Source organism: Taudactylus pleione, unplaced genomic scaffold, assembly GCF_031769625.1.
Source record: "Taudactylus pleione unplaced genomic scaffold, aTauple2 ptg000086l, whole genome shotgun sequence".
Classification (NCBI taxonomy): Eukaryota; Metazoa; Chordata; class Amphibia; order Anura; family Myobatrachidae; genus Taudactylus; species Taudactylus pleione.
Genome location: NW_028284488.1, coordinates 26,755,648 through 26,773,614, shown reverse-complemented (window position 1 = coordinate 26,773,614; position 17,967 = coordinate 26,755,648). Strand labels below are relative to the sequence as shown.

The following is a 17,967-nucleotide window of genomic DNA, read 5'->3' as shown; positions in this document are numbered from 1 at the left end:
AGAAAAGGATATTCAGTGCCAGCTACATCAACCATCATGACCGGTTTTTCCCTAGTACTTCCCGTTAACCTGACTATCTGTAGACTACAGGTATGACCTGACCCCTAGCGTTGGCTACCATTCTCCAATAAAGCATTTACAGCCACAATTGGAGCTGGTGCCTGTTGGGCATTTGCTGTTCTCTGTGCATATCCCTTCTGGGGATATCCAGGTCTTCCCTGACTTGGGGTTCCTACTCTTTTTACTGTACAGTTTCTTCTTAAGTGTCATGTTTGTTTACAGTTAAAACATGTTCGTGTATCGGGTGAAGACATGTGCTGTTGTGAGGTTTGAGCAGAGGGTAAAGGTTTTGTCGGGTTAGTGGGATAGAGTTGTGTTTGTTGATGCGTGGGGTTAGTGAGGGCACATACTTGTTCAGATGTAAGTGTGTGTGCAAGTGCAAGTGTGTCGGTTGGCTGTGATGTTACCGTCATTCCCTCCAGAGCTTGAATACTGACAGCCATTAGTTTTTCGCTCTGGGCATGTCTCTTCTTTGAGATGTTTTTATCATGTTTGATGGCGGTTTCTATGAGGGTATCTATTGTGAGTCCCCGCCAGCCAGGCTGTGAGGTCTGAACCCAGGTTTTTAAACTCTTTTTCAGACCGTCCATGAGTGCCGTGACTATCATTCCCCTGTGGTGAGTGCTATCTTTAATATCCTCTATCCCAGTGTACTGGGTGATAGCCTACAGTGCCCGGTCACAATAATCTTCTGCAGATTCACTCTCATTTTGCTTAATGGTGAAAATTTTGTTCCAGTTAACTACTACTGCAAAATATATACCCAATTGAGTTACAATGCGGGAAACGTTACCTTGGTTTACTTGGTCGGTTAAGGGAACGTCACCATCCAATACACAATCCGTGATAAATTTTGTCACGTCGGTATTGCGTGGTAGACAGGCCATTAACACCACATGCCAATCTTTATTAGTGGGCTCATGTGAACTACCCAAATTTCTCAAAAATCTTTGACATTTGGCTAGTTCCTTTTTGGGATCGGGGAAATCATTTATGATGGAATTTAGTTCTGCTCTTGTCCAAGGACATTGCATTACTACTTCCCTCATGGGCACTATACCATTCGCATCTGCATTTCCATTTGGAATGGTTATTGTCCGAATGGGATGCAGACCGGTAGCGCTGCTACCTTTGACCTGGTTACCTGGCTGGGGGTTTAGTCTGCTGCTGCTAAGTGTGGTTTGAACAACTTCCTCTATGGGTGCAGAGGGTGTTAACAATTCCCTTGCTGTTACCGATGGAGATGGCGGCACCACTCGTGATTGTGGTGATGCAGCATCTATCATCTGCACAGCATGAGAAATGGCAGATATTACAATAGGCTCATCATCCACATCATAAACATTTTCTTTATGGCTGCTTAAGAGAGGGTACAAATTGCTTGTTACATTTTTATGAGAATTTTTGGTAACTGTACTTGCACCTCCATCCACATAAGGTAGGGGAGGTGAGCGTGAACTGCTGGCAATACTCTCCACAATGCTACCTTGCCGCACGTGCGCGCCATTTTGCATCTTGCCCGTATTGCAATTTAGCGTCACGGATGTATTCTCTGGCAATGTGCTCGCGACGCTAGTTTGCGTCGTTTGCACATTTTTAAGCCACGCATCCCCTTCATGCTGCCACAGTTTTAAACATTCATAATATTTAACCTTTTTCTCTCGGGAGCGCATCAGACTGATGTGATCCCGGACATTATCTAATACATTTTTATCAAAACTACCAATTCTGGGAAACGGTCTAACGCTCTTCATTGTCATTTTAAACCATACATCACAATACCTTATCGCATAAGTACCGTATTTAGTATGCATAATACGACGAGCCAATCCAATCGGCGCCTCCATTAACAGCACATCATTGTCTAACATCTCTACTGTTTGCGCGGCTCCCATTCTGAGACAAATCCTACGCTTTTCAATAAAGATTTAAACTGGTGAAAGACAATCAAGATACTTTCACTTACCTGTGGACGATTTAAGTCGGCGGCGCCCACACACCTGGATAAGATTTGAAAAAGGCAACTTCCATACCCGGATAAGATTTAGTAAGGCAACTTCCACACCTATGGAATTTTGTATGTCGGCCACTTCCACGCACCTCTCTACAACAAAGACAACATGTACACCTGCTACTGTGTATAGAACGGTAAAGCTGCTTACCGAGCGACTAGCACTTAGCCCTTAAAGGTCATATGGTACCTTTAACTGTAGGGAACAAGTTACCCCTACCAACAAACACTCACTGTTACACACTTTTTAAATACACGTTAACCCAGATATTGATAATAATTGAAAAATGTAAACCTCAACGGCTTTATCTAAAACACGTGGCAGCACAACTGGAATTACATATACGCTATTGTGCGACCAGTCGCATACACAATAATGCGACTACCACACAACTGTATGACAACCTTTAGCTGCATACACAAAAGTGCATCTTTGCTGTGCGCAAACCTGTGACTCAGCCGCATACTCAGTACTGCGGCACCCCTTTAAACGTAAGGTTCTATCAACAGAGGAAAACAAACTTTTTCCTCTCTTGTCCCTGGATTCTAGTCAGCTTCCTTGATTCACACGGAGACGGATAGCGACCTTTCAGCACAAAGCGGTTGCAGGTAAACCCTGCATGTGGCCACTCCACCCTTTGCTGAAATATCAATAGACGTATGTACCGTGTGAGCAGGTAAGTGACTTCACTACAAGCCCCCAACTAACGATACTGGATCAGGACCTCTATACACTCCTTCCTATACCTTCTAATATCCTGCCTATACCTTCTAGAGATTACGCTAATTTGTGTACGCAGTCATACAGTAAATAAAGACTTAAGACCTGGAATCTGTGGTTCCAAAGCACAAGTATTATTCAAGTAAAAGTACAGTCAGTTACACGCTATTGATCCAGACACAATTCGGCGCAAAGGAATTATACAGACCCAATTACAGTATTCATACGCAGCGCTTCCGGACCAGATGTTAGGCATCAGCAAGAAACCCCTCGTCTATCAGCATTCAGCACGAAGACTAAAAACCCAGTGTTGGAGCACACATATTTATATCCCCCAGGGATAGACAAAACAATAGAGACATTTGTTGCTGATGCGATTGGTTCCCAAGGGGGATCCATCTGTTACAGAGCATTTAACAGGCTGATTCAAATAGACACAACCCAGCCTCCGACAACTGAGGGTCCCTAGATTCCCGCCACATGCAACATCCTAACTGTTATTTATATCATATACATTTTGTTGCTTGAAGTCTCTGCGGTCCATAACTTGAGAATGCATGATGCGATCTCCCCACCGATATCACTGGAATACTGTGGAAAGAGTACGCATCAGTACAAAACCAAAAACGGCTTACTTAGCATGTATAAAACCTTAGTTACCAAACAATCTTTATTTCATAGAATTTATACTAAATGGACAACTTAAATCTTATACCTTAAAGCTTATGAAACCTTGTATGTGAATATGTAATGTGTGAGTATGCAGGGTTTGATATAAGGACGCTAGTTAACTTGGTGCGGATGTGTGCGCATTTAGCTACTAAACAGCGTTTTTCATTCGGGGTCTTATGCATTCGCTAATATGCGACTAGTTAACAGCGCAATTGTGCATATTACTGTGTGTATGGGAAATGAGGAAAGATGCAATCGCAGGGTGCTTAATAGTAATATCGCCAAATGTACTTAAATGTGAGTTTATCTAAAATGGCGCTTGGGCGGCCATTCGCAAAATGGAATCTTGCGATCTCATTTCCAAGATGGCGTCTTGCGGCCAGTCGCAAGATGGCGTCGCCGCGATTCAATTTTAAACTGATATTGTCTCAGCCAATTTTCCAGCTTCGACACTTGTCCATGGGAACCTGTGACATTCACATCACAAAAAGCCTTGACAACATCCTTAGTATAGCTGGAATTTCACAATGTCAACAGTAACTGATAAATCATTCACTGTCACAATAAATAATAATCATATGATTGATATATTATTTTACTATTGTTTTCTATACATTGGTTATAGACTTATAGTAATTGTACTGTATAAAAGGTGCTCAGATTATGTGAAATTACTTTTTGACCAATTGATTAAGTAAACTAGCATCAGAAGATAAAAATGATGCATCAGTGATGGCATACAGTACAGTAGAAAGTCCTCCTTTGAGAGTAAGAAAAAAGCTAATGTATTATGTACATAAGTGAACCTATACATAACAATATATGGGTTGATTGATTTGTTCAAATCCAAAATTCAGTTGAATTTCAACGATTTGTGATATAATTAGACTAGCTTTGCCCAAAATTTACCAATAATTTACACCACGAGGAGAACCAAGGCACTCACAGTTCAGAGAACATTAAGAAGTTAATCCACAAAGACACACGCATATTGTTCCAGTACACCTGCCTGCATTCCAGGAATATCTGGGAGACTCCTGAATTTTGGGGAGTTCTACCTGACTCCATGGAGAGGAGGGAATCTAACCAGATAGTGAAATGGGCGAGTTGGGCATTGATTATGTGATTCGCTGAAAATCCCATCATCATGTCTCTCCCTCCAGCTACATGATGCCATGATACACCACACCACAGAGGGCGGATCCATGATAACAGAATACATGTTACTGCTATCCCTGCATTTGTCACTTAGACTGCATCTCAGGGGTCTAACAGAAGGTAGGTATCAAATGTCAGGAACTCATTCATTCTGGACTGTTTTAGGGAATATGGCCATAAATGTTACTATATACTGTATGATTGTGACTTGTATTGTGAGTTACCAGTGACCTGACCACTGACTATTCTAATCCTCATCACTTTTGTTCTGTTACGTGCTTGGTACATAGCAGTATTACCTGATGCGTCTTCTTTTATTTTATATCCTAATTAGAGAATTCTATTGTGACTCCCAAACTATTAGACTAAAAAAGATTTTAATTTCATTCGGTAGCAAAATAAAACCCAAACCCCATTATTACATATAGGTGTTCAAATACCCAGCTAATACAATGTGTTTTTATTTTGTTGCATTGACTCTTGCTAAATGAATTCTCCCTCCACTTATCATTAAGGTTACTAGTTATTGAAAAGTTCAGGCAATATATTGTCATCTCAATAGGTGCTTATTTTTTCTTTTAACAAAGCCACATGACTATAAGTCACATCTGCCATCGTGTAATGTGTACCCACCTCTAGAAAATACTATTTTTACTAAAATAGCAGTACATGATTTAAACGGAAATCCCAGCAAATCTAGTAGAAAAAAAACCAGCAAAGAAATGTAAACATTATTGAAATTCACTGAGATCTCTTGAAATGTAACCAATATTATATAAAATGGACAGAATACATGGACCAAATATTGAAGTCACACAATGTCTGAGCTGAACTCTTGGGCCCCAGTGTGGCTGCTCTCACTACTACCACTACTGCTATACCACTGATTTTATCTTTCTATATATAAAGCTTCAGAGGATGCTGCATATTGTCTCCCATAAAATAAGCTATAAAAGCTTGCAATGGTATTTCTTGTTCACAATTGATTCTTAGAAAATCTTTGTGTATATTTATTTCAATGATTATTACCTTAATGAATACATCAAGAAAAGTTACATTCTATCCTACCAGTAGGAAATGATCTACATCAATGATTGAGATGTAACACTGAAAGAGATAACCTCTTAACAGATACCTTGTACTACGGAGTGACATCAAACGTAGTATCTGTAGTATGGTATTATATTATCAGTGCATCAGTGTAATGCCTGCCTCTTTGATCCAGAGAACAGTGCCAGATGTAAGGTGAAGGTCCAGGCTTATACATTTGTGGCACGGCACAAATGATTAATACCACACTTCTGATCATTTATTACATCACAAAGTATGACAATCTATGATTGCCAGAACCTGAAAATTAAATATTGCGATACATCTATGTTTTCCACAAAACTTTTTTATAAATCACATTCATTAGCACAGAAAGCAAATTATTCACTTATAATAAAAAAAATACAAAATGTGCTAAAAAAAAATGTAGTACACAAAGACTGACAATATTATATAAAGTTAGCCTGTCATTACAGCAAGAATTCTACATTAGGGAGCCATTTAACTACTTAACAGACAATCTTTTTTTTCAAAAACAGCTCCAAAATTGTCATTTTGTTTAATGAGTGAATTAGGTGAGGAACATCCATTTTAACTTATCCAAAATAGTAAAAAAAAAAAAAAACAATCGGTTTTTAAAATAACGGAACATCAGAACCACCATCGGAACATCGGAAACATTGCGACGTTGAATTTGAGACCGGATACAGGAACCAGGTATGTCAGGGGCGTGAGGGGGGGGGGTTAACTTACTTTTCCTCAACAGCTGCTCAATCCTGCAGGCGCTGGGTAGGAGATCCTGCTATGCTGACCGATCAGCAGTGATCGGCAGCACAGCAGACAGAGAGGGAGAGGGTGCTGGCAAGCAGAGGGACCAGAGGGTCCCTCTGAGAGCAGCAGCTGCGGGAAGATTCTCTTTCTGCAGCCGCCCTCATGTTTATCTGTCTGGATGAAATTTTATGTCCAGTACAGATAAAGTACTGCCTGGTGTGGACAGAAGCTTACGTCCATGTGAGGCAAGTGGTTAAGGGACTGTGCAATGCACAATGAAACATATCAATACTTGATGTACATAAGGGGAGATAAAATTCTCTGCAAGGACTGTGAAGTACCTCCTGGAACATGCGGGGAAGGCACTTTGCGACTGGTAACATTGCTAATTTTCCATCTACCATTGGTTTATCTAGCAAAATACAATGTCTGCACTCAATGATAGGACATACAGCGAATTGAAACAGTACATAATTTTTGTAGTATACTATGGTAAAAAGAATATGCATTAATGACTATTTTCCTAGCCCTAGAATAGAAGTGTTCAACCTTTAATTAATGTGTGCAGAGGTAATCCTACCCACTGTATAGCAAAAGTACAATGACCTACAGTGCATCTGGACAGTATTCACAACGTTTCACTTTTTCCACATTTTGTTATGTTACAGCCTTATTCCAAAATGGAATAAGTTAATTTTTGTCCTCAAAATTCTACACACAAAACCCCATAATGACAATGTATTAAAAAAATTTTTGGGAGATTTTTGCAAATTTAATTAAAAAAAAACCACTAAGAAATCACATTTACATAAGTATTCACGGCCTTTGCCATGAAGCAGCTCAGGTGCATCCTGTTTCCACTGATCATCCTTGAGATGTTCTTACAGCTTAATTGGAGTCCACCTGTGGTAAATTCAGTTGAGTGGACATGATTTTGAAAGACATGCACTGTCAAGTGTGTGACCTTATATAGACAGGTGTATGTCAGAGCACAAACCAAGCATGAAGTCCAAGGAATTGTCTGTAGACCTATGGGACAGGATTGTCTCGAGGCACAAATCTGGGGAAGGGTACAGAAAAATATCTGCTGCTTTGAAGGTCCCATGGAGCACAGTGCCCTCCATCATCCGTAAATGGAAGAAGTTTGGAACCACCAGGATTCCTCCTAGAATTGGCCAGCCGTCTAAACTGAGCGATCTGGGGAGAAGGGCCCTAGTCAGGGAGGTGACCAAGAACCCGATGGTCACTCTGTCAGAGCTACAGTATTCCTCTGTAGAGAGAGGAGAACCTTCCAGAAGGACAACCATCTCTGCAGCAATACACCAATCAGGCCTGTATAATAGAGTGGCTAGACGGATGCCACTCCCTAGTAAAAAACACATGTCAGTCCACCTGGAGTTTGCCAAAATGCACCTGAAGGACTCTCAGACCATGAGAGACAAAGATTGAACTCTTTGGTGTGAATGCCAGGCGTTATGTTTGGAGGAAACCAGGCACCGCTCATCACCAGGCCAATACCATCCCCACAGTGAAGCATGGTGGTGGTAATATCATGCTGTGGGGATCTTTTTCAGTGGCAGGACCTGGAAGACTAGTCAGGATACAGGGAAAGATGAATGCAGCAATGTACAGAGACATCCTGGATGAAAACCTGCTCCAGAGCACTCTTGACCTCAGACTGGGGCGATGGTTCATCTTTCAGCAGGACAACGATCCTAAGCACACAGCCAAGATATTAAAGGAGTGGCTTCAGGACAACTCTGTGAATGTCCTTGAGTGGCCCAGTCAGAGCCCAGACTTGAATCCAATTGAACATCTCTGGAGAGATGTGAAAATGGCTGTGCACCAACGCTTCCCATCCAACCTGACGGAGCTTGAGAGGTGCTGCAAAGCGGAATGGGCGAAACTGCCCAAAGATAGGTGTGCCAAGCTTGTGGCATCATATTCAAAAAGACTTGAGGCTGTAATTGCTGCCAAAGGTGCATCAACAAAGTATTGAGCAAAGGCTGTGAGTACTTATGTACATGTGATTTCTTAGTTGTTTTTTTAATCAAATTTGCAAAAATCTCGAAAAAACTTTTTACACGTTGTCATTATGGGGTATTGTGTGTAGAATTTTCAGGACAAAAATGAATTTATTTCATTTTGGAATAAGACTGTAACATAGCAAAATGTGGAAAAAGTGAAACGTGAATACTTTCTGGATGCACTGTATGATATTATATATTGCACAGAGATAACACCCAGTTGTCAGCTCTATTATATATTCTACAGAGGACATCCCATGCTGCTAATCATATATTACACAGAGTTTCCCCAATTGCCAGCCATATATTGGCAAAGAGATCACCGAGATGTGTGCTCATACACCTAGGATCTTTAAGCAATATGGCACGAAACACTCGGCGCAACAGATGTTACGAGAGGTGTATTATACCATATTTTTCTTTAAATACTGCAATTCACATTGCAGACACAGCGAAACACCCCTCAAAGAGTATTACAGATTCTGGGCTGTGACTTAAACCATGCAGGAAGTAGTTTTAAACACATACAAAGTTGTAGATGAAGCACAACGGAACTTGAGAAAAAGTCACGGCCTCTGCATTGTAGCACTTTCTATACATATTTAGACTTATTCGCACACAGATGTACAAATGTCACATAGCAAATTGATCAGACACATCTGTACAATCAAGCTGCCTGACGTATACTGCAATCCATTTATTGCTTATCTTTCACAGAGATCCCAAAATCCCAATTGCTAAACATATATTGCACCAAAACCACAAGAATCAGGCAAAGGATAATTGAGGCACCAGGAGGAAGCTTTCCTGCCTGGAGGTGTCCTGCGACATTCATCACTACCAGCGCTGTGTTCTGGCACAGTAAAGTAATGACAGCACAGAGGTCTGAGGGATGGTGCACAGACATAATGCCACAAACCTTAGGGAGGGATTGTTTTCTTGAAGTTATTCTAAAGGTGCGTATCCACTACACGAGAGTGGAACGACTGTACGATTACAACATTGTAATCGTGTAATCGCTCATCACCCTGTGCAGTGGATAATGTGCCCACACTGAACGATATGTCGTTCAGTGCAGGCACCCTCCCTCATGCCCGAACATGCACAACCTGTCGATAGCGGCATGTTGGCCTGCAGGTTCAGGTGATGATAGATGTCAAAACCGATCAGCGGGAGCGCGCATCACTGGTCGTTTTCAACATTTTACTGCACAATTTATGAACGATTAATGAGCAGTTGAACGATTATGAAGTCGCTCATTTTAATCGACTAGTGGATACACATCTTTAGTTTCTATTAGGACTGGGACAATATAATTTATTTATATTAGGATTGAGGCACTATTATTTGTTTATATAGGGAAGTGTAATACCCTGTTGAGGGGAAAATATAGGTGGTGTGGTGCAGGTTTAGGCTAGTATATCAAATTTCTCACTTCCTTCTGCAATGACTCTCAACTCAGGGACCACACACTGGCAGACAAAGGGAATCAGGTTCCCATCCAGAAAAATAGGTACAGCATGCACTTCAGTAAGACTCTCAGCTTTATTCTCTGGATAGAACCACAAGTCTCAGCAGTCTCATTTGCTACAGCTCAGCTTTCTATGTACAGCTGTAGCTTGGCTCAAGGTTTCACATGCAGCTTGTAAGTCTCTGGCTTCCACTTTACACACTGCCTGTTCTCAGCCAGCTGACACAGACTGTCTGACGTGGTCTTATATCTCCAGCACTGCTCAAATGGCATCTGTTCTCTTATGCTATGCACCAACTGCCTTTAACTCTCCGGTTTCACTGTCCGGCATTGTCTCTGTATCTCTCGGTGGCTTTGTCTCCACTTCCAGTCACTTCACCTTTGCTGGTGTCTCTCCTTCAACTGACTCTCCATCTCCTGGCCTCCCTCCAACTGACTCTCCATCTCCTGGCCTCCCTCCAACTGACTCTCCATCTCCTGGCCTCCCTCCAACTGACTCTCCATCTCCTGGCCTCCCTCCAACTGACTCTCCATCTCCTGGCCTCCCTCCAACTGCATCCTGGGGCATTTTGTTTCTGGCAGCTGCGGCTCCCTGCAGCCTCAATGGCGGCATTTGGCACTGGTATTGCAAATGCAGGTACTATTATTTATTTATTTATATTAGGATGGAAGAACTATTATTTATTTATAAGGGGTGGAGGTACTGTTACAGTATTTGCCCAGAGGAAACCCACGCAAGCACAGGGAGAATATACAAACTCCACACAGTTAGGGCCATGGTGGGAACCAAACCCACAACTTCTGTGCTGTAAGGCAGTAATGCTAACCGTTAAACCAGCACTTTCATAACAAGCTTTCCTGATGATGGCCGCCACTAGCGATACCCGGTGATGACCATCTCCCATGTCGTACTGCATGCATTTATAAATAGGGAGAATCTCTAATCTGGTGAAAAAGGCATTTTCTCTGGATTTAAGGATCGTCTCCCTTTGAGACATTCAAGAATGTTGTACTAAGCAACTAAGGTAATTCTAACATATTTGAATGAAGTAATTGACTGTATGATTTTGTCAGCTAGAGAATGTGAAAGCTATTTGACTTATGCTGTATTATTAGTACCCCCAGGAAGTAATTATTTTAAGCCTAATATTAGAGCAATGATGTGCACTAATGCACAAACCTAATGAAATTAAGAGTATATTCCAAGAATCAAGTAAGTGCACTACATTTATTTGACAGATGAGTAATATGAGTCATCTTAGTTAACAGTACAAAATCATAAATCACTGTTAATGTGTACTGTATAAGTGGTCTAAAACATGTAATATCACATGAAACAGGACTTTCTACTTTTTTTTCCATTTTAACTGAACAGATGCATATTAGAAATACAAATATGTTGTGATTAGCACTGCCACAGGCAATCTTTACGGGTGTGCTGTTCCGCTCTCACAGGAGCAGATGGTGACAACTCTGTTAATGACTATGATAGTTCCACAGGTATACAGTATGTGTGAGCTCATTACATCAGTAATTCCCAGCCAGTGCATAGGGACATGTTTCTGTGTCACAGTGCTAAGCTGGAGGTGTTACAAGAATTTAGGTGTGAAGACTGGAGCCCCAGAGTACATACAAAAAGACTATTAACTGAAAAATTATATATAAATAGAATGATCATCCCATGTGGTACAGTATGTTTCTTATATGATGTTTGCAATTGTGCATTAGCGAAGGAGAAGTACAAAAGTATGATGTATTGCATTGTACAGTATGCTGAAATGTAAAATTAATATTTTTCAGTAGACACAGAACAGTTCTTTCGCAATGAATGTGGTAAGAAATAAGTGATGCATGTTTCAATGAGGCAGGAGCACTGACAGGAGCAAACTTATCCAGAGCTTGATTAAAACCTACTGGGGTCACAGGCAACATGCTGATTTCAGGCCCCCTTTTCATCCTCCATTTGTCAGTAAAGAACACATTAAAATTGGTATGGCTAATGCAGGCCCTTCCGTGCTCACTTGGCTCCACACAATCAATCAACAATGGACTTTAATCAAGCTATTCTCTATTATTAGAACAAATTAGATAGGGTTAGCGTTAGTCACTAGGGGGAGGGTTAGGCACTAAGGGCCGTATTCAATTAGAAGCGAAAAGTCAGTTTCCACGATACTTTTTTGCCGATGACATCATTTTCACCGGTATCAACTTATCCCCTTATTCAATTTGTCTGACTTTTTGCTGGCGCAAAAAGTTTGCATCTTGTAACAAGCAGAAAAGTTTCGCCAATGGATACCCGGCGGAAAAAAGTGCAGAATTGGGGTTTTGGGGTGCAAAATTGCGGCAACCCCCTAAACTCTTTTACACCCTCCTTGACAATAATTTCATAAAAAAAAGATAAAAAAACACAAAAGACACCCCAAAAAAGCACTTTGAAAAAGTGGGCGAAAAAAATCAAAGTGGGGGTACAAAATAAAAAACTAACAAAATAGCCTTTGGGGGGGTCTGGAAGTATGGTGGAAGTGCAGAATTGGGGTTTTGGGGTGCAAAATTGCGGCAACCCCCTAAACTCTTTTACACCCTCCTTGACAATAATTGCATAAAAAAAACGCTAAAAAAACACAAAAGACACCCCAAAAAAGCACTTTGAAAAAGTGGGCGAAAAAAATCAAAGTGGGGGTACAAAATAAAAAACTAACAAATAAGCCTTTGGGGGGGTCTGGAAGTATGGTGTAGGTGTTTTTTTTATTGCAGGTGTTGCTGAAGGTGCGTTTTTGGTGCTTTTTAATGCTTGACTTTTAGCAACTTTAAAATATGCTTGCACCCATTTTCATGTACCTCAAATTTGATGGAACTACTTACTGTCCCCCAAAAAAGTGGCTAAATGCTATTAATCATCACTGTCCCAAAGACGCTAAATAGTGCCTATTGAGACCATTCAAAGACCCCAAATTCCTTCAGAAGGGCTAATCGGGGGTACCTATAATGAACCCCCATGTTAGAGCATCTGTTGGGGGGTGGTAGGCTGATTTCCCCAAACATTACAGCACTTTTCCTGTTTGCGTTTCGCCAGGTCCCGTTTTCAAATTGAATACGAGGATACGCGTGGACGCGTGCGATACTTTTTCGCACCTGAAACCAGCGATGACTCTGAAAAGTCCAGCAACAGACTTTTCGCTTCTAATTGAATATGGCCCTAAGGGAGGAGAGTTAGGTTTAGGGTGCGGCGAGGGGGAGGTTAGGATTAGGAACATGGGGGGAGGTTAGAGTCAGGCACTGGGTAGGGAGGGTTAGTGTTAGAGTAGGGAGAGGGGGAGCGTCAGAATACTGACTGACAAATGTCGGGATGCTGGTGCTGAGATTCTGACCGCCGGGATCCCAAGCGCCGGCATCCCGTACCCATCCTCAATAAGACAGCTAAGTATTGTAGTGCAATTTCTTCTTTATGTGCTAGAAATAATTATTTTATGAAAAGCCAGGATAAATAAAAGTCCTTAAAGTAAAAGTCGTTAACTGATTTATGAGTGGCTGTTGGTTCGTTGGACTTTATTTTGAGCTGCCTATGGTGGTGATGGTATGCTTCCCAATGCTTTCTTGTAGCTGGAACTGGATTTTCACGGACAGCTGGAGGTTCCAGATGGATGGGCAGGAACTGATATTTATGATCATCTTTACTGTGCAGCACATGCAGCTGCAACTTATATATATATATATATATATATATATACACACATACATACAACCCCTATGTTTTGGATCTGGATACATCTTCGTGTTTTGGTTTTGCAAATCCACCCTGACGTGTTTTGGTTTGAATCAATGTAATAAAAACAAAAACATAAAAAATGACGTCATTATGACCTATTAGCTTGCAATTCAAAAGCAGAGTTCGGATTTTAAATCTGAGTTCCGAACTGGAACTCAGTTCAACTTGGAACCCTAAATTCAGTTGTTGTCAGTTGTTGAACCCACACACCATATATATATATATATATATATATATATATATATATATATTATATAGACCTGTTAATAAACTAAAATTTCTGTGTATAGATATTTCGTCTGTAAATATACTAGACAACTATTGTAGGTAACTACGTTTGCACATATCAGAATATCAGACACGTCAGAACAAATTTCTGTGGGCCCACAAACTGCCTGACAATAATCTTGGGCATAACACAATAGTATTGCCTATATAAGTAGTATTATTAAACATCACACACAGCAAAATTGTTGCTCTGCTTTTCTTGCATAGGAATAAAGAGCATTAGTTATTTACAAAAAGACATATATTTAAGCCGTGAGATAACAAGCCAGTGAGTTATGAAGAAACACCCGGCAGCTGGATTTTTATAGGCTTTGCCGGCCGCCTTAGTATGACCAGGTGTTTTGCTATAACTGTCACATAATGTAAAAGATGCCGAATGTTTCTCTGTTGCTGCTTGTAATCCTGCTATCCTTTCCTGCAACACATCAGACATCTGACCTATAAAGCCCCAGAAGCATTACAAGCATTCTGTAAATATAGCTGTAGTTTTCCTTTAATTCACATGTATAGCACAATTATTCCAGACTTACCAATACATATTTTATTAACATAAACAAGAATCAATTCAATGTTTTAATTCATTTACTGTAACTCTGGTATTCTGTATGGAATGCTGCTCCAGTCCTCAGTAAAACTGTTATAATTGCTATTTGCAGGTAAATCTATTTACTGTATTGCAGCTGTTCTCAACTCCAGTCCCCAAGTACCCTAACAGGTCATGTTTTCTGGATTTCTGTCTGTGAAAACAGGTGGGATAATTACTGACCCAGCAAAATTGGTCAACTCACCTGTGCATAATGAAATAATGAAAGAAATCCAGAAAACATAATAATGTTGGGGGTAGTTGTAGACTAGATTTAAGAACCACTTCTGTAGTGGAAAGCTTGTTGCCACAATAAACTATTTGGTAAAAGGTAAAATAAACTACTGTAATTAAAAATGGTGTTAAATATCTGTGTCTTACCTTTATAAGATAGTCGTAGCCTTGGTTGCCTTGTGTCTATTGCCAAAGAACTGAATACATGAAGTCCAGAGAGGAGCAAGGCTATGAGCAGGAGATGTGCCATGCTGCTGTAAGTCAGCTCTGTGTAGCAGCTCTCTCTGGCGAGGGAGGACTTGGCTTCTCTGCAGGAGTTTGGGAAATAGCTCTCCTTTCAGTTCTTTCACTTTCTCCCCCAGGAATCACTTCTTTTCCTAGTACACATTTCCTATTTGTCATGCTCCATTACAATGTGTAACACAGAGGGGTCTCTTGCCATGACGTTTGTTTACATGTCATTCCTAAGTCCTTGCCAGTGCTGTGCTGTCTCCTAGTTCTGAGCTCAGTATTACCAGGCAATCAGCAAACTCTGCTGAAGAGAAAGAATTTATATAAAATAAAACTCATTCTTGCGGCTGTAAACTGCAAAGTAATCTCTTCCTTGCCAAGACTTGCCAGGCACTTAGCTTTAATTCACCTTTAACCTTCCATAATTCGAAGCAAAAAAAAAGTATTTTTGGAAAAAGCTGTTAGATGCTAGCAGCAGGGATGCGGGGCTGTGGCTGTGCTCGGTAGCCAGAAAGATACTGTATGTGAGGGATGAGGGATTTCACTACTCTGCTGACAGGCAACTCCTACATGCACACAGGAGCTATTTGTGTCATTGCCCAATTACCTGCTTTTCTAATGCACTTATCTGATAACAAGGCATATTTTATAGATTGAATGGGAATACAATAAAGCCAAGTATTGGTATTAATTTCATAGCATCCTACAAAGGAAGGGTAGCCTTATATACCATTAACAGGATTTTATTTTTGACAACATATTTTTCTGAGAACCTGATTTGTAATATTTATAGTCCAATATAATCTTAAATTTGAATACAGGTGACAAATGTAGCACTACAGTACATCTCTCTCTCTCTCTCTCTCTCTCTCTCTCTCTCTCTCTCTCTCTATATATATAAAAGTATGGGGCATATCCAATTAGGTGCAAGTTTACCACATATCTCTCACATGCAGTTTTCCCACTGGTGCAAGATTCTTTGTATCCAATTGGGTGCAAGTTTTTTGGGTTGTATTGAGCGCTGTCCTCTTCCGCTTCCCCGTCATGCTGGTCTTCTTCTGTAGCTGTGTGTTTGGGATTGTGTGAGTGTGTGTGAGAACCGTGTGTGTATGTGACCCCCGAAGTGTGTGTGACCCCCATGTGTGTTGTCAGCAACAACCAAGAACTACATCTCCCAGCATCCTTCTCCGCAACTTACCGACAGGAGGGGTTGCTGACAGGTAGGGTGAGAGACCAGGAGCGGCTGGAACACATTGGTGAGTGCCCAGTGTTCTGTGCCGAATCCTTTTTTCTCCTCCACACTCAATTGGATATGCCACCATACTGTATATCTATATATATCATGGGAATAGATGGAAGATCCAAAAGGTCGTATGAACTATGGGTGCCAGATCAGGTATTGATATATAATCAAAGAAATATGCTGACGTGATGACTGTCGATATATCATACCACATCCCTTTGGAACATATATTGCATATTTTCTCACTGTGCATGCAAGTAGATGCATTGTAGAGTTGAACATATTTCAAACACTTCTACTTACAACTGAAGAGGCGCAACTGGGTTGAAAAACAGTGTTCTCACGTAGGCAAAGTTCAGTGAAGGTGCATTGATGCCACTGCAGGCCATGCAAAGTTGGTCCTAGGCATAAATACACAAAGGAGAGGGCGCACATTTTTTTTCTGTACAAGCTAAGCAAGAGCACATACGCATGATTTCCATCCAACTCGACATAATGTCCCCTGATTGCACTTTTATATGACTAGATGACAGGTGTGGTTGCTTGTAATTAATTGCTGGCTTTTTTTTACTATTATTTATTATTATTTAATTACTTTCATTGCATAAATTCAATATGTGCTTTGTAGTACTAACCCTGCAAGCACAAACTATAATAAAAATGTTTTTTTTATACAGTAGCTATGCTCAAGAAATATGGGTTCCCCTAAGAGAAGCAACCTAAACCACTATAGTGTAGAAGAGAGAGCTGCATGACTGAATGGTTGACTACAGTGTATGTTCCAGCATTGATTTATTATAAGGACTTCCTGCAAAGTGCACAATCTTTGACCTGTGAAAAAACTGTACTGTAAAGTAGTGCCCAAATCATGCACACTGCTAACATCACAGTATTTGTACAATACATCCTGGAGTGTGGCGTAACTAGGTATTTGAAGGCTCCATAGCAAAAGTTTGTTAGAACCCCTATGTACCACCCAATGTTGAAATATAAATATAACACATGTAACTTTGAAAAGGAAGATGGGCTCCCTCAGCTCTGGGCCCCATAGTAGCTGCACCCGATTCACCTGTGGTAGTTATGCCCATGCCTGCAGGACAGTGTTAAATACATAAGTGAGACTAATGCATGAACTGTGAACTAGATTCTTAAAGTAAGTGGGTATTTAGTACATATACTGTATCACCAAGTTCCTACACAGAATTACTTCATGATAACTCCTGTTGAATTGCAGGCAAACCACTACAGTAAACATCACTGCTGTGCAGATTATATGCTGCAAATGTAAATGAAAAGAGATAGCTCATTACTGGTTAGACTAAATACTTTTCTAAATGGCATGAGTAAAGAAGTGTAAGATGCAAATAAATATGAAAGCAATAAGTAACACATAGAAACGAAAGAGGCCACTTTGTCTCACAAAATAGTATGTGGATATAATGTCCATGGCAATTAATTTTACATTATCTTCATTTGTAATCCAAATAGTGATAATATAAATCCTACTTTTGCTACTGTGCTTGGATGAATATTAGGCTACCAGACAATAAGTAGTCCCAGTAGGTATCTAATCTAAATGGTTAAACATTCTCTGTAAAGTGCTGTGAGCTTTGCACTATATAAGTAAAGTATACTAATAATAACTAGAAGCACAACATTAATGAGTTTTGGGTATGGACTT

General features: G+C 40.5%; 1 protein-coding gene across 2 annotated transcripts in view; it reads right to left on the bottom strand.

Annotated features, from left to right (window-relative positions):
• SEMA3E (semaphorin 3E) overlaps positions 1-15,540 on the bottom strand; it is a 203,942-nt gene extending 188,402 nt beyond the window's left edge. For both annotated transcript variants that reach the window (XM_088468799.1, XM_088468798.1), the window contains exon 1: positions 14,960-15,540. In XM_088468799.1, the coding sequence (XP_088324925.1) occupies positions 14,960-15,062 (103 nt within the window). In that variant the 5' untranslated portion in view covers positions 15,063-15,540. The remainder of the gene's footprint in view (positions 1-14,959) is intronic.
• Between the last annotated feature and the right edge of the window lie 2,427 nt (positions 15,541-17,967).